We start from the raw sequence: 17,926 nt of genomic DNA, 5'->3' as shown, positions 1-17,926 counted from the left end.
TGCACTGGGACTGCTCAAAGCTGGCACTTGGCAAATCTTCAATTCTGGTAGCTGTCAACAAGCACACAAACTGGTGTTCCTCTACCTGGTTATTCAGTTTCCTGCAGTACTCTGAGGAAAATTTAACCAGCTCTGAGTATGGTATCCAGGTGGCTTATGAGTTGATTGGTCCCACCAACTCAAAGGGAGAAGTCCTTGCAGGGCTTCTCTGTCAAGATGAACTTGGCGATTCGGACCTGCAGCAGGGCTTCACCGGGCAAACTAACGGTCCAGGAATTGCAGCAGCTGTCCTCTTCAAGCTCGTCTTTGGTTCTTTCGTTCCAGTGGTTGACTCTGCCTTCCAAGCCAAGAGACTTGCCTTTTATCCAGTTTCTTCCCATTCATTCCAGCCTAGCTGCCACTCGCCCAGCAGGGTGGCTGTCCTTGCCAGACAGTCAGCCAGCCAATCACGCCAGAGTGCATTTGGGTCTCGTAGGAGACTAAGCCCAGAGTTTTCGGCATCTTCCTTACTTCCTGCCCACCCCAGACACTCGGGCACCAGAGGCGGTCTTCAGTCCTGAAGCCCGCCAATGGCGATGAAATAAAGGGACCAAACCTGGTTTGGCACGCAGAGACAAACTCTAGAAGGACCTTTCCAAAAAGAAATGGTGACAGAAGACCGGGACCTGTTAAACAAAGGGTGCTCAGACGCCATTTTGGAAAAAATGGCTCCTGCGATTTTAATGCAACCGGTGTTCGTGGACTGGAAAAATCATGGCAGTTTGCTGTAAAACCACTTCCACCAGCCATTTCGAGAGGAAAGTTGGACTGCTGCATGAGTATCTAGACACAGGGGATACTAGGTAAACCCTCCAGAACTCTATTGTAAGATAGGGTGTGCTGGCTCTAGGAATTTAAAAAGACTAGTAAAGTCAATTTCACTTTACATTCTCTGGGAAACAGTAGTTTATCCCAGAGAGAAGGGTCACCCTCTCGCTCTCTGGGTAAAAAAATCAGTCCTCAAAATCCAGCAAAGGTGATGGGCGTCTTTAAGGTGAAGGGAATTGGCAGATTTTTGAGAATTCTCCCTACCACACTGCACTGAAGGTGCTGTGTCTCATACTGTAAAGATGATGCATATGGCGTTTGTCAGACCCCCAAGTCAAATGAAAGTGTTCAAATTAATTAAAAATACATGAGTGAATGGGGAAAAAGGTCTCCATCTCTCTAGGATAGAAATGAAAAGACCTAAAGTCCAGCAAAAAGAGCTTGGGGTCTCTAAGGTCAAAAGTAAATGGCACATTGCTGAGAATTCCTCCCCCCCACCCCCCCAAACATCGGTTAATTGCCACTAACCTGTTCAGTGGACCTCCGAGGTAATTACAATGTTACTTTCAAAAAGGTTAAGGGGCCACAATAGTGTTTGGGCAGTAGGTCACTTAGATGGTTTGTGCTGCAATGTAAAAAATAAAGGTGGAAAAATGGTAGAATCTCTCCCTGCATTGGTAGGCATGGAGGCTGACCAGTGCACCCTAAACAAAGGGAGTTAACCAGGTGAGCAAGGGAAATGGGCACCACTCACCCCAAAAATCAGTCCGGATGCAGACCATTAGCAAAAAGGCAGGATAACTTCTTTGGTGACATTTGAGGACTCTTGCAAGAAAAATATGGCAAATGCCATTGTGAATTACATTTGTAGGCAAAATATTTTTGTAGCACCTTGTTTTTCAATTGTGCATTTATGGAAATTGGTTGCTTTACATTGTAAAGTACAGTTATTACTATTATTACTGCTTCAACTTCAATGAGAAGTTAAGTGCCTGTGAATGTTGAACCCCTTCGATTTTGTTATTGAAAGTGGCTGTGGCTAAAATTTGCCAATGCCAGGTTTATTTCTTAATTATGCTCTGCAAAGAATGTATTAAATAGCACTAGTTTCTCTTATGCTACCTATATACAAAAGTGATATTTTAAGTGTTACAAATGACCACATTGATGCTTTGTTTTACATTGGTGTAGTTGCTTTATTTTGTGCTATGTGTGTGATAATACGTTATGTATTTGTAGGTTATCAGTGGTCACTTGGGCTGGGTGAGAAGTATTGCCGTGGAACCTGGTAATCAGTGGTTTGTTACAGGGTCTGCCGACAGAACCATTAAGGTCAGTGCGAGAAATGCAAACCTAATCTTTCACGATTGTTTAATTGCCTATGCCTTATTCTTCACTGGTTCTGTCCATTGAAATGTTTGAGTAAAAACAATGTAGTCTTTCTGAGTTGGCCCAGACAGCGTTACTCCTTCCTTGAGGCAGTGATGTCATTCTGCGATTTAATTATCTGATAATGTCACCCCCCCCGATGTTACTGAAACAAATGGCGTCTGAGAGTCCCTACGAGTTTTATTTTAGTTGCTTTGAAAATCTACCTCCAACTGCCAACATTTATTTGAGCTTCTAATCTTCAAAATAAACATCATACCTGTTTTTGAAGCTTGTTGCTTTTAAAGTCTTCCTAGTACATGCATGGGCACACACGTGGATTTCTGCTATACTAACACATGTTTTTCTTTGAGATTAGATCTGGGACCTTGCTAGTGGTAAACTCAAGCTGTCTTTGACTGGGCACATTAGTACAGTCCGAGGAGTGATTGTGAGTGCTCGAAGCCCTTACCTGTTTTCTTGTGGAGAAGATAAGCAAGTGAAATGCTGGGATCTTGAGTACAACAAGGTACGTTTTTTATCGTTTACCCTTTTCTGAAAGAAATGTTGTATTTTCTGATGCCCAGTGCCATTGCACTGAAACATGCCATGTTTTGAGGTATTTTATTTGACACATAGTTGTTCATTTTACTTCTTAGGTCATTAGACATTACCATGGCCACCTGAGTGCTGTGTATGGATTGGATTTGCACCCAACCATCGATGTCTTGGTCACTTGTAGCAGAGATTCTACTGCACGGGTAAGTGAAATAATACTTGTGTAATGTGTTAGTTATAAAGTGTCCTCTGGTGATGGCTTAGAAACACTAACCTGTACTGTTAGGCAGCGGTTTCCACCAAGTTTTTCCTGACTTTATGGCTAAGAAGTCAGATTTCCCTCTTGGTAGTGAATATGAGCTCACCAAGTTGTATCATAGCACCCCAGGCCTTTTGACAGGTACAGTGCACACCTTTCCTTATTACCAAATAAGAGCAGTTCCACACACTAGATTTTTATAAAAATATGCGCTTTATAATTATAAGAAAGGCAAAGCGAAAACAATACACGAACAGGTAATTGAAATTTTGTAAAATGGAGAAGTTGTTGGGTAGATTTTCATTTTTTTATGCATAATCTCCTTCATCTGGGAGCTGCCAGCACCTTTTGCTGGACTACTGAATTTTGTCTGTTCTCCTAAGTGAGTGGGAACCTTTTTCCACACTCACTCATTCTTTTACTCGATCTTTGATCTTTTTGTATTTCTTTTTATACCTTTTCTTTGAGACATGCTTTCCTCCAAGTTTCGTGTCATCTGTCATTTACTTTTGCAGCACACTGCACTCTGTGCAGTGTTGCTGGGAGCCCTTTGGCCTTCCCTTTTTATTCTGTTAATTTCCTTATGGGGAAACGCATGTTCCCAAGGGCAGGGGGATATTTGTATCCTTCCTATCTTTTTCTAGTGCGATCAGCACACCTCACCTCATGAGTGCTGAGGGGGCTTTCTCACTGCTCCTGTAACTTTTGGGTTACTGTGACAAGCTAATCTGAATGGCTGGTGGCACTGGTTTTATCCTACCTATACAATGTTTAACCCCAAGCTGTGTTCAAAGCCGCGGTAGTGCGCAGAAGGGAAACCATTTACCCAAAATGGTGACTTTTTTTTTTTTGTTGCCAGTTCAAGATGGCTTGTCCTTTCTTGGTCCTTCTGCCGTGCAAGGTGGAGGACGTCCTGCTTTGACGTTTGTCTGTGGTGGATCCCTTTGGGCAGCCACCAAAGCTCCAGTGATTCTGTGAGGACAGGAAACCGGGGAGGACTCTGAAACTCTGCTGGTTTTTGTCTTCTGCTGTGCCTGCCTGGAGCCGCTTCCAACCAGGAGGCTGGCTGCGTTAGGTTAGATTTTCATTTCTATGCTAATTCATCCCCACCTGTAAGAAACCCCCAGAACCTTTTGATGGACTTGGTGATTTGTCCATGTTCCTGATTGAGTGGAACCTTTTTTTCCCCACTGACCCTTTCTTTTACTCTTTTTGGCCTTCTTATGTCTCTTCATAGTGTATTTTTGAAGATATCCTTTCCTATTACTTTTTGGGCATATACATTTATATATTGCAGCACACACAGTACTTTATGTGCAGTGTTGCTGGGTTTCACCTTGGGCTACCCCTATTTTCACTTGGTCTACCTTGGGTGAACTACTGTTCCCAAGGTAGAGAGGGATTTGTATCCCCTTTTAAATTGTAAAGGTGAGACTAGCACGCCCCACCATACACGGTATCCCGGTTATCACTGACCTAGTAACATTTGTGGTACTGGGGAAAGCAAACACTTGGGGCTGGTGGCAGTGGTGTTGGGTAAGAATTGGTGCAGTCACCCAGTGGGAGACTACACAACACCTGCTTGGTATTGGGTAACCCACCTTTTGGTATAGGTCTGTACTACACAAGTTGGTAGTGTGACTGAGCAGCGAGGCCTGTCTCAAAAGGGGTAAATGTGAGCTGTACAACTGAAATCAGTCAATACAAGTAACACTTACACTCAAGGTTTCAGTTAAAAATATATATTTATTTACACATCAGTTTTAGTTGAGCATTCTTTAAAAAGGGCAATTGTTTATAACAGTCAATCAAGCTTTGGAATCGCTTTACAAAGTCAATACAGTTGGTGAATTCACTTTGGACATGCTAATACATTTCTCTTACACCCTGAAGTGACTTCAATAACACGGAAGGTATTGCATTTATGTTAACCACCAATGCACATCATCAACTTAAAAACAACTCTCAAACCGACATCCCCCAAAAACTATAGACCCATTACAACTGTCCCATTCCTCCTCAAAATATTGGACAAAGCTGCCTACCTGCAGGTTCAGCACTTTATTGAAGAGAACAAACTCCTGGGACTCCGCCAATCTGGTTTCCGCCCGAGACACGGGACTGACACCGCCCTACTTGACCTGAAAAATCAGATGGACGATGCCAGAGACATGGGCAAACCAACACTTCTCCTTCTTGACCTATCCGCGGCTTTCGATCTTGTAGATCACAACGTCCTATGCCACCACCTCTCCTCCAATGCCAAGTTCTCCACTGACGCCACTGCATGGATCACTTCCTTCCTACAAGACAGAACCATTCAAGTATTCTCTGACCTAGCCTCCGCCTCACCCACCTTCATACTCTGTGGTGTGCCCCAAGGCTCTTGCCTCTCCCCCACCCTGTACAACATCTTCACACGGCCCCTCTTCCTCATCCTCGACGCTATGGGTATTTCCTACACTAACTACGCTGACGATACCCAAATCCTCCTTACCCTCACTTGCAACTACGACACTGACTCCTTGACCCTTAACAGCCTCTACAACACTATCCAAGCCCGGATGGCAGACAATGGACCATGCCTCAACTCTGATAAGACCGAACTCCTCCTGATAGTTTCCCCCGAAACACTAAAAAATCTAGACTCCCAATTCAGTCACTTCACCATCGACACCATCAAAATACCTGTCTCAGACTCAGTCAAAACTCTTGGAGTCTATTTGGATTCCAACCTATCCATGGACAGACAAGTCAATGCAATAGCCTCCTCAGCTGCATATCACGCTAGACTAATCAATGCAGTCAGGCCCTTTCTCTCCAAAGAGAACTGCACAAACATTGCCAGAGCCATCACTGGCTCCAGGCTAGACTACTGCAACGTACTCTTTTCTAGGAACCTCCAATAAAAACCTGGAGAGGCTACAAGTCATACAGAATAGTTCTCTCAGCGCAGCCCAAGGCATTGCTAAAAGAGAACACATTTCGGAGGCTAGAAAACTAGCCCACTGGCTCCCAATAAAGGAAAGAATCCTCTTCAAAGCTCTAACGCTGACCCACAAGTGCATTCACCTCACTGCTCCTGTTTACCTCTCAGAAAGGATCCACCCCGCTCCTCTACAAGGCCAACGAGATCTTTCTATACCAACATGCTCTATGTGCCACTAGTAAAAAGAGCCAGAGCAGGTGGTTCTAGCTTCCCATATCTTGCACCCACACACTGGAATGCCCTACCTCCCACAATCCAAGGTGAGGCCTCCCTCATTGCTTTCCGTAAAGCAATGAAAACCATCCTCTTCACATAAGGTCCCTCGCATCAGCATGAATACTATACAATACTCATATGACCCACTGCATAAGCTGTAATGTAATGACCAATTGCATAAACTGTAAGTATTGAACTATGTCTGTAGTATTTATAATGTACCAACATCTGCTACCACTCCTGTATTTCTGTAACTAAGCTCTAACAAGTAACAGCACCTCAATGCCCTTGGGCTGTTTGTGTGCTATATACATTCAAATAAATAAATAAAATACTTTTTAGACTCTGGGTTTCAGGAAGGAAGGGTTAAGGAAATAGAAAGGTTAAAACGTACTTTCTCATAAAATGAAGAGTTTGAATCCTCCTATGAAATCTAGGTAAGCCTTTCCGAGCAGTAAAAGTGTCAACAAATTACAACCTTTGAGGGGACAAGCAATGCCAAAGTCACTAGATTAGGATGGGTGCCTTTAAGGAGCCAAGACAACCAAAATCAATTGGACACAATCAATAGTTCTGATGCACTTCTTCTGGGATAAAGTCTTTCACAAAGTCTGATAGTTAAAGAAAATCACTGAAGGGACACAAGCTTTTAAGCATGTGCGAGGGGAGTTGAAATCAACTCGGAAAAGGTAAGCCAGTGGACTTCTAAAGTGAGAAAGCACGATTTATGGCAAGGTAAGACCCCAAGCTCACAACAGTACCTCTGGTTTGAAGAAAGTTTACCAGCTGGATTACTCCTTACTGCAGCCAAGCAGACCCTTGTTCCCGAGTCTCAGTCGTGGGGACAAGAGGGTGGATGTCTGGCGAGCTCCTGCAGCGGTACTCGGGAGAGGACTTAGTCAGCTACGGGTTTCCTTAGATTCTTAGGTTCAGCGGCTCTTCGTGGGTTCAGCACCTCACAAACAGCACTGATGCAGAACGAAAATCCCTGGTTGGACTTTCCTTGTTCCCTCCGTCCTGGATTCTGGTGCGGGGGACTCTGGGTCGGGATTTCCTGCTTCTGGAGTGTCTTTAGGAGGCTCCTGGAGCATTTGGCCGGAAAAGTTCCACGGAAGACGTTGCACTCGGTAATGCCCCCTGGCAATGGACTTCTGCAGCACTGGCGAGGCACAGCAAGTCGGGGATTGCGCCCAAGTGGAGTTTGTCTCGGGGCTTGTTGGTCCCACCAGCTCAAGGGGAGAAGTCGTTCTGTCCGGAGTTTCAGCCAATTACCTCAGTACATTTGACCTAACATCAGTCTATTGGCAAATAGCCTTGACAGACCATGCCAAGACGGAAAAGAATGCACCTGCTACATTCCAAAGGATGTTTAATTAAGTTCTGAATGGAATGGAGGACTTCTGCATGGCATACTTGGATGACATTGCAGTGTTCAACCCTACTTGGAATGAAAATGTTGACCACTTAGGATATGTTTTGCAGGCTTTTGAGCAGGCCCATCCGACCATAAAGGCAAGTAAATGTCGAAAGAAAGGTAGGGAACACCCAATCTGCTTCATCAGCAGGAAGCTGAAGGAACCCGAGACAAGATGGGCAACCATAGAACAAGAGTGTTTTGCCATTGTGTGATCTCTGAAGAAGTTTAGACCATACTTGTATGGATCTACTTTTGTGATTCAGACTGATCATCAACCCTTGAGATGGTTAATGCAGATGAAAGGGGAAAATCCTAAATTGTTAAGATGGTCAATCGGCCTACAGGGGTTTGATTTTACCATTGAACACAGGTCAGGGTGTAATCCCCAAAATGCTGATGGTCTCTCCAGCATGTATGACCGACTGGAGTAAGGAGATTCATCCAGGGGTGGATTAAATCCTCCTCCCTTATTCGGGGAGGTGGGGGGGTGAGTGTTAGAGAGAATTCTCAAAAATTTGCTAATTCCCTTCACCTTAGAGACCCCCATCAACTTTGCTGGATTTTGAGGACTTGATTTTTTTCCTGTAGAGAGTGTGAGCCTTTTCTCCCACCCTCATGTATTTTGATGTGCGTTTTACTCGTGTTCTCTGATTATGGGGCTTTATTGAACTCCATCGGCATCCTCTTCATGTGTTACACAGCACCCTCAGTGCAGTAAGACAGGGAAGCATTTTCAGGCTGTCCCAAGGTTTAAATACCTTCTCTGAGATGAACTACTGTTTCTCATAGAAAGTAAAGTTAAATTGACTTTACTAGTCTTTTTAAATTCCTAGACCCAGCACACACTATCTTACAATAGAGTGCTGGAGGAGTTACCTAGTATCCCCTGTGTCTAGAAACTCATGTAGCAGTCAAATTTTACCCTTTCCTATCGAAATGGCTGGTGACAGTGGTTTTACAACAAACTAACATGATTTTTCCCGACCGCGAACACCATTGGTGTTAAATCGCTGAGCCATGTTTTTCAAGATGGCGTCTGAGCCGCCTTTGTTTAAACGGGCCCCAGTCTTCTTTTTTTGCAATTTCTTTTTGGAAATGTCCTTCTAGAGTTTGTCTCTGTGCGCCAAACTAGGTTTGCTCCCTTTGTTCCTACGCCTTTGGCGGGCTTCAGGACTGAAGACCGCCTCTGGCGTCTGAGTGTCTATGGCGGGCAGGAAGTGAGGGAGGTGTCCAAAACTCCCTGTGCTTAGTCTCCCAGGAGACCCAAATGCACTCTGGCGCGATTGGCTGGCTGACTGTCCGGCAAGGATAGCCACCCTGCTGGGTGAGTGGCAGCTAGGCTGGAATGAATGGGAGAAAACTGTTTAAATGGCAAGTCTCTTGGCTTGGAAGGCTGAGTCGACACTGGAACGAAAGAACCAAAGACGAGCTGGAAGAGGATGACTGCTGCAACTCCTGGACCGTTGGTTTGCCCGGTGAAGAACTGCTCCAGGTCCGAATCGCCAAGTTCAATTCGACAGAGAAGCCCTTCAAAGACAACTTCTCCATTTTGAGTTGGTGGGACCAATCAACTCGTAAGCCAGCTGGATACCATTCTCATAGTTAGTTTTATTTTCCTCAGAGTGCTGCAGGAAATCAAATAGCCAGGGAGAAGGACATTAGTTTGTGTGCTTGAAGACGGCTACCGGAATCGAAGAATTGCCAGTTTGCCAGCTTTGTGACCAGTCCCTGTGCAGTGCAGGAGTCCCCCGATGTCCTCCCTCTTGTCCCCACGACTGAGGCGCAGGAACAGCGAGATCTGCAGGAACTGCCAGGAACAGAAGTCTTCAGCTGCATCTTTTTCTTCAATATAAGGTACTGACAAAACCCGACCGAGAGAACTTACCTCTCACTGCGAAAGTGCGTGAAACTTTGGCAACTTGCAGGCCTAGTCAGCTTGTGACCCGACATATAACTTTCTTCTGAGAACTCTGAGAACCGTGGCAAAGACTTTTCCGTTTATCAACCAGAACTGTTTTTACCTATACAAGATCTTTGAGCCTATGCACAAAGTGAGTCTCAAAGCTCTTGCATACAAGCCTGCCTTCCTAGTGACAGTCACTTCAATAAGAAGTCTGTGAACTACAGACCCTTTCAGTTCTAGGCCCTTTTGTTACAGTTCAGAGATAAGGTGGTCCTGCTCACTCATCCTCGGTTGCACCCAAATTTATTTCCAGTTCCATGTGAACCAGTCTATAGATATGCCGACTTTCTTCCAGAACCCCACTAACGTGGCGGAAAGAAGCCGAGACACACTAGGTGTGCTCAGGGCAGTCATGTATTACCTGGAAAGAACTAAACCACTAAGAAAGACTAGCCAGTTTTTTGTTTAAGTGGCAGCTGCTAGAGAAGGGGATGCTGTCTCTAAATCAGCCATCTCAAGGTGGATTGTCAATTGCATCACACTCCGCTATACTGTTGCTAAGAGAGAACTGCCCTTCAAGCCTAGAGCACACTCTACTCGAGGCACTGGGGCTTCCATAGCATTCATTGCAAATGTTCCCCTAGAATCCATTTGCAAAGCGGCAACCTGGAGTTCTGTGTACACTTTTATTAAACACTATTTCCTAGACACTCATTCTAGGTCTGTTTCTCAGGTAGGACAAACAGTACTAAGACATCTTTTCACTACTGTGCCTTCTCACATCCCACCTGCCACTCCAGGTACTGCTCGCTAGTCTATGCACAGCATGCGATTCTAAGCAGATTAACATCAGAAGACATGCATTACTTACTGTGATAACATTTCTGATGATTGTATGATTGGGCCCACCCTTCCTCCCCGCTTGGATAGAAGGAACAGACATCTTACTACTATTCTCTTTTTTTCTGTACTCACTCACGATAGTCGTAAGGCTCCCTCATGGCAGAAAAATACAATCGGAGGGACCACGACGCATGAGGGATTTTGTGTACACTACACGACACGTTAGGGATAGTGTTACAGGCACGCCCATGTCGACGTCCCCTTTCGATCCTCAAAAGACAAGATGCAATACTCTGCGGTTACCACTAGATGTTGGACTATATGCACAGCATGTGAATCTAAGCCGATACAATCATCAGAAATGCTATTACGGTTAGGTAATGCATGTCTTACCCAACCTCTCCCAGCACTTCATGCATTCTTGTTTGAGCTCCATAACCCCTGCTTTCTTGCTTGGAGGCCTCCCTGGGACTGCTCCAATTTCCTCATCAGAGACCAGTTCCTTACTGATGGTAGCTTGGCAGCCACGCGACCCCGCCATCGCTACTCCTCTAACTACTTTTATCGCCTCCCCAAATGTTCCAGCTCTAGGTACGCTCCATATAGAATACCGTCTCTCAAGCAATCGCAGAATGGGGTATCTTGCAGGGATTCGCATCCAAGTCTCCATGTCGGAATAGGGGCCTTTGGGGGATATGTATTGCCACTGAAGGCTGAGTGGGGCACGATTAGACAGGACCCTACCTTTTGTATTGTGCGCTTGTGATGAGGTGTGCCAACTCTCTCTCCACAAAGTAGTATCTATTTGTGTATGTACAGAGTGCAGCGCTGAGTAATGCGAATAATGTCTAGTATCCGGGTGGAGTACTCTCCATGCATCCACTAAAGCAAATGAGTCTAAGAGCGTCTGTAATGTTCTGGCCGGCAGAGCCGGATTAACGTATTTGGTGTCGGATCTGTCCAAGGAGGGGTTCAGCATACGATTAAAATCCACCCCCGCCCTATATGATGTTGACATCCCTAAATGGGTTGAGCCGGTGGTATAGTGACCGAAAGAACGTAGCAACATTGTGGTTGGGGGGGGCATATGTTGTTGACCAGGCAAACCTCCACCTTTCAAGCAGGCCCTGTACCATCCCCACTCTACCTTAATTATCGGTTTAAACCTGGGTGACCTTGAAAGGCACCGCAGGTGATGCCCAAATCAGGACCCCTGTGACATAGGCAGAGTACAGGGAACCAAATTCTCGCCCCCTCCATTTATTCGCCAAACAATGTTTGTTTTTCGCCCGTAAGATGCGTCTCCTGCAACAAGGCGATATCCACCTTGCATCGCTTCAGGTATGTAAAGACCCTGTTTCTTATGACATAAGCATTTAGACCCCTTACATTCCAAGTAAGTAAATTTCCAGTCCCAGCCAAAAGCACTTGTCCCCATCTACTAAAACATCTGCATCTGTGTCTAATCCAACGGATGCTTCTCCATTCTCACTATGCCGTGATCCCGACAAAATCACTAGATTTTTCTCTCAACCACCAGCTTCCAGGCAAACCCTCGCACCCCCCCCCCCCGGTAACTCCCCAAACAACAATAATAGCCCAGCATCCTTGTCCATGCTCGGGCATATCCGCTTATTGCGTTCGCCCCCAGTAAGCCTACCAGGGTCTAGTGCACAGCGGGTGGGCCCAAAAACAAGTGCCCCAAATAAATGAAACTCAGAATGCATGGCTACCCCAGCCATAGGTGAGGTCTCCCTCCAGCGATTGTAAAACAATGGTCCTTGAAGTCCCTCCATGAACATGAAGGATCCGTTCTAGTAAAGTTTAAAATTCCATGCATCTCCACTAAATAACGGACATACCCCTTCCATAAGAGCTTTTCTTTCTTTTCCTCCTTAGCAACCCGCAATATTCAGTAGATACCATGTTGGCAGGCAGAACCCTCTGCCCGTTCGTCTGATCTTTCACCCAGTCCGGACTCGAGTTACTCTGAGCTTCCCTTGTGCCTCTGCTGTTAATCTGCCCTGGCATCATCGCTGGGGCCCATCATTTTCCTGTCCATCCACTCTTGTGCCTTTTCCGGGAGTTCAAAGAACAGTGCCCTGTTCTTGTGTATTATTTTCAGGCTGACTGGGTAGCTCGACATATATTTCAAACCTGCTGTACAGAGCCTAGCTTTAGCCGCGCAAAATTGTGCTCTGTTCTTCTGCACCTGGAATTTGTAATCGGAATAGACTGCCAGGTCGGCCGATGCTCTCTTCAGTATACCCCCCTGTCTGGAGAAGGCTAGTATTTTCTCCCTGTGCTTATAGTTCAGGACCTTTGCTATTACTGGCCTGGGAGGCGCCCCCGGAGGCGGGCGTCTGGCAGAGCTCTGTGAGCCCCTCGATTGTGAATCCCTGCGTCCGATTCCCAGGACCAATTTTCTGGTGGAGCATATTCTCAATGTAAGAGGTAGGGTCTGTGCCTTCTTCCCCTTCCGGTAGGCCTACTATGCAGATGTTATTTCTAGGGGTGCGTCCCTCTGCCTCTTCAACCTGGTTTTCCAGCAAACAGACCTGCTGCTGCAACACAAGGACATTGGTGTCTCTCCCGGATCTCTGCCGCGTTTTCCTTTATTTACGTTTCCAACGTGGTAGTGCGTTCTGCCAGGCTTTGCACGTCTTGGCGCAGCAACACGAAATCTACCTGCACTTCCAACATTTGTGTCCCAGGTGTGGTTTTCAAATCTGCTATGGCTTACAGCACCTGATTGTGTAGATCCATGGCCTCACCTCCTTTTGCCTGTGCCAGGTCCATCCTACCCCTAGGAGCCTGTTTTGCAGCCCTGGCGTAACTATCCAGTGTCAGCTGGCCCGCTTTCGATTTGGAAAGTTTTTGGAGGCATTCAGACTGTTAAGGCGTGCAGTATCAGGTCTCAATTGATGGTGCTGGGCTCTACCAACATTTCCTAGGTGCGTTCCCTGCTGCCGCAGCTTGAGCGATCAGGTTGTGCAAGCTTACAAAGGGGGTCTTATAAGGCATTCATCCCAGTCCATGGGGGGGGGGGGCTGTTTGCGCCCCTTACCTCCTCCAGGTCAGGCGTTGTCTGCTAATTTGCTTCTCTTACTCTTTAGGCTTTGGCCTCCCTACCCCAAGCCCGCTCATCCTTGTGTCACTCCAGCTTCATAGGTAACCCCAAGGCTCACAGGCTCTCCCTTGCTTACACCGCCCAGCCCGGGTTCTTCCAGTGCAAGCCTCCTACTTCCTGAACTCCTGGTGTATAAGGGGGAAGGAGTGGGGTGATTCACCCCCCCCCCCCCCCTTCAGTGGGCCTACGGGCATCAAGAATGCAGCTTGCGCATATCCTTGCCCTTCCAGGCATCGTGGTATATGCCCTGCTCCCCCGCGATTATTCTGTGTGGTTAACCCGACCCCGTGGGCTGGGGGGGGTCAGGGGGGCAGAACCTTCACTTGCCTTTTTATAGTGCTTTTCGGACTGGGCTCCTCCAGCTACCCTTATGCTCCTTAGCAGGAGCCCGTTGCCGTCTCTACCCCTCCAGCGCTCCTCCTTTTCTCATCTGCCTCTGCGCTGCACTCGCTGTAGCCGTCCCTCCCTGCATCCTCTCTTTGCAGCTGTTCCTCACCTGGGCTCCTCCGGACCTCTGCCAGGCTTCGTGTTTGGCCTGCCCTGACTGTCTCTCACTGCATCTTCTCTGTGTCGGCTTCCTTCACAGTGTCTCCTACATCGTGCTGGGCTTCTCCGGACCTCTGCCAGGCTTCTTGTATGGCACAGCGAAACGGTCGCTCACGGCTCCTAGACTGTGCAGCCGTCCCTCACTGAATCTCCTCCGTCCTGCTGGGCTTCTCCAGTCATCTGCCAGGCTCTGTGTCTGGGTCGTCCTGCAGGAGTCTGTTACCCAGTAGCCTCATCTTGGATTCGGGCACTCTGAGCAAGCCCAATCTGACGAGCCTCGCACAGCGCAAACTGCAAAGGCGCTGCTCTCCACTGCCCTGCAGGGTGCTCCTGATGCGTTCCGCTGTCGGTTCCTACCTTAGCGGCATGAATTGCCGCCGGTTAATATGCTTTACTCACGGATCATGTCCAATCCAGCAGGAGCAGCCAGTGGAGAGGACCTACTCCATTGGCTGCAAGCCACACCCCAACAGCAAATGATCAATGTAACCACTCTACGTCTATCCCATTGCTTGCCAACAGTGTTGGGCAAGAATTCATGTAGTAACCCTGTGGGAGACTATCCCGCCCTTGTCCTCTTGATATTGGGTAACCCACCTTTTGGTATAGGCCTGTACTACACAAGTTTGATAGTGTGACTGAGCAGCCATGCTTATCTCAGGAGGAGTAAATGTGAGGTGTAGAGCTAGCTGTAGCAATGAAATCCACCAATACAAATGGCACTTCCACTCAAGGTTTGTTATAAATGATTATTTATTTAAGTTTTTTTTTTTTTTTTTTTTTAATAAGCATTCTTTAAAAAGGGAAATGTATGTAACCATCCAATCTACTTTAAAATACTTTCTCCAGAATCAACACAAAGCTAGTAGATACTCTTTAGAGATGCTTCTTACACACTTCCTACACCCTGAGGTGACGTTACTAACTAGGACAGTATGGCATTTATAGATCACTATCACTATACTTTGTAGAGTCTTGGTAAAAAGGAAAGGTTAAGGGAAGGAAAAAGGTTAAACAGGTTCTCGGAGCATGTGAGCACTTACATATGCCAGTGAAGTCTAGATAAAACCTTTCCCAGCAATAATAGTTAAAAACCAAGTTAAGTTATCACCTATGAGGGACAGTAAGTATCGAAGTCAAATGGACTGGCTGTCCTGGCTTCCTGCAGACTAGTCTAAAGTGAACTGGAGCCCAGTCTATGGAGCTGAGTCACCTCTTAGATAGAAAAGTCTTGCACAAAGTTAAATTTATTGAAGAAAATGCCACTGTAGGGTCACAAGCTGTTAAACCTGTGAAGGCTAGAGCTGAAATCAACTCTAGCAAAGTAGCTACTGCTAGTCTCAACTGCTAAGAGCAAAGCTAAAGACACTGAGGTAAGTACCCCAAGTCAGAACAGTACCTTTTTGGTTAGAAGAAGAGTGGTCCAACTGGCTTCTGTTGGGTTGCAGCAATGCAGATCTTCGGTTCCTGGGCCTCAGTCGTGGAGACAAGAGGGAGGACGTCTGGAGTACTTTTCAGGTCTGCGGCACTTTGCGGTTTCAGCGCTCGGTAAACGGCACCACCGCAGATCTTGGATATCTGTTGGGGGTCCTGCACTCAGATGAGGGGACTCGTGCTCTGGTTGTCCTCCTTCGGAAGGGCCTTGTGGAGACTCCTGGAGCTTCTGGTCGGATCACATACGTTGCACTCGACTACGGATTTCTCAACCCCTGTCCTTTGGTTCCTGCAGCAGCGAAGAAGTACAGCCAGTCAGGGAAAAATGGTCCTGTGGAGTTTGTCTCAGTTAGTTGCTCACACTAACCAAAGGGAAGAAGTCGTCCCTTCCAAAGCTTCTCTTGCCGATGAGAAAAAGGAGTTTCAGCACTGCAGCAGGGCTTCAGCAGGCAATTCAAAGGACCAGGAGGATGCTGCAAGCTTCGTTCACGGTTTCTTCGTCAGGTTGCTTTTCCCACTGGTCGACTCGGTGTACAGTCCCACAACCCTAGCCTTTTAAGCAGGTTTCTCCCATTCATGCATAGCCGAGCTGTCACTCAAACAGCAGGGTGGCTGCCCTGAAAGGACAGCCAGCCAGCCAATCCGGATTGGGTGCATTCAGGCATTCCTAAAGACAAAGGACAGGGGAGTTTCAGAATCCTCCCTCACTTCCTGCCCTTCCAGACACACTGGAGCCAGAGACTGGTTTCAGTACTGAAGCCCGCCAAAGGCAAAAGGAACAAATGGCTTGTTACAGAGAATTCTTAGATTTGCTAATTCCCTTCTACCTTAGAGACCCCCAGCTGTTTTGCTGGACTTCAGGACTTTTAATTTCTAACCTGGAGAGAGTGAGAACCTTTTTCCGACTCATGTATTTTTCTGTGATTTGGATTCTGTTTCTTTTGACTTTGGAGTATGACAACCTCCATGGGCTTCATCTTTACATTGTGACACAAAGCACCTTCAGTGCAGGGACACAGGGAAGTCTCTTCGATTTCCCAAAGGTTTAAATACCTTCTCTTGGTGAAACTACTGTTTCCAAGAGCAGTGAAATAAAATTGACTTTACTTACATTTTGTAACTTTCTAGACCCAGTACACACTATCTTATCATAGGGTGCTGGAGGGGTTACTTAGTATCCCCTTTGTCTAATTTCTCATGTAGCATTTGTATGTTACTCTTTCTACAATTAATGGCTGGTGGCAGTGGTTTACATTTTACTACCTTTGTGGGTTTTTACCACGGGCTGCGTTCTCAGCTGCAGTAAGGCACCCATGGGTGCCCATTTTGTCAAATTGGCCCGGTCTTCATTTTTAGTCATTTCTTGCTGGAAAGGTCCTTCTTGAGATTTACTCTGCGCGCCAAACCATGTTTGGTCCCTTGGTCAGTTTTGTCTTTGGCAGGATTCACAAGTGAAGCCCACCTCTGGCTCCAGTATGTCTGGCATGGGCAGGTAGTGAGAGGTGCCCGAAACTCCCTGTGCTTAACCCCCTTGGTTACAGGAATGCACCCAAAGGAGATTGGCCGGCTGGCTGTCCGGCAAGGACAGCCACCCTGCTGTGTGATTGACAGCTAGGCTGGAATGAATGGGAGAAATCTGCATAAAAGGCAAGGCTTTTGGCATGGAAGTCCAGGTCGACCACGGGATGAAGGAATTCCTAAGAAGCACTTGGAAGAGATGTCTGCTGCAAATCCTGGACTGTTTTGCCCAGTGAAGACCTGCTTCTGTGCTGAAACTCCGAATTCGTTTCGACTAGAGAAGCCCTGCAACAACGTCTTCTCCTCTTGAGTTGGTGGGACCAATCAACTCCAAAGTGAACTCGTTTGGACATCTTCTCGGAGCTGGCTGTACGTCTGCTGCTGCTGCTGGAACCGAAGTGCCAGGGAGAGGAACACCAAATTGAGTGGATCGCTTTTAAGTCGGACCCGAGTGCCAGGACGATCCTCCGGACTTCCCTGAAGCAGGACTGACCAAGCCTGAGCCACCTCAACAGAGTGCTGGACCCCAGATGCAAGGAAAGTCTGAAGTGGTTTCCGAGAACCGCAGTGTTGCTATTTGCTGTCAGACGCGAGGAGCTGACACACTGAAGTGCTGCTCAATTGAAGTTTGCCAATTGCTGCCACCAACCTTCCCATTGTTTTGCAGGAGTCCCGCGATGTCCTCCCTCTTGGCCCCACGACTGAGGTACAGGAACAAAAGGATCTGCAGAGCCCCACTGGAACAGAAGCCAGCTGGAACTATTTCTTCTAACCAAAGCTACTGTAAAGTCTAAGAGAACTGACCCCTTGTTGTGTAGCCTTACTTGTTCTCAGTTGAGACTTGTCTTGGTTGCCTTTGCAGAGTTGTATACAGCTTTGCCCCTGACAAGCCTCACAGCCTGTGGCCCTCCAAGTGAATCTTATTTATAGAAACTTTT

General features: G+C 46.8%; 1 protein-coding gene across 3 annotated transcripts in view; it reads left to right on the top strand.

Moving 5' to 3' along the window:
- PLRG1 (pleiotropic regulator 1) overlaps positions 1 to 17,926 on the top strand; it is a 427,106-nt gene that overhangs the window by 203,377 nt on the left and 205,803 nt on the right. For all 3 annotated transcript variants that reach the window (XM_069631306.1, XM_069631305.1, XM_069631307.1), the window contains 3 exons: positions 2,047 to 2,139; positions 2,555 to 2,704; positions 2,835 to 2,936. In XM_069631306.1, the coding sequence (XP_069487407.1) occupies positions 2,047 to 2,139; positions 2,555 to 2,704; positions 2,835 to 2,936 (345 nt within the window). The remainder of the gene's footprint in view (positions 1 to 2,046; positions 2,140 to 2,554; positions 2,705 to 2,834; positions 2,937 to 17,926) is intronic.

This window comes from Ambystoma mexicanum, chromosome 6q (genome assembly GCF_040938575.1).
Source record: "Ambystoma mexicanum isolate Mex_15411 chromosome 6q, UKY_AmexF1_1, whole genome shotgun sequence".
NCBI lineage: Eukaryota > Metazoa > Chordata > Amphibia > Caudata > Ambystomatidae > Ambystoma > Ambystoma mexicanum.
This window is presented reverse-complemented; position numbering and strand designations above follow the sequence as displayed.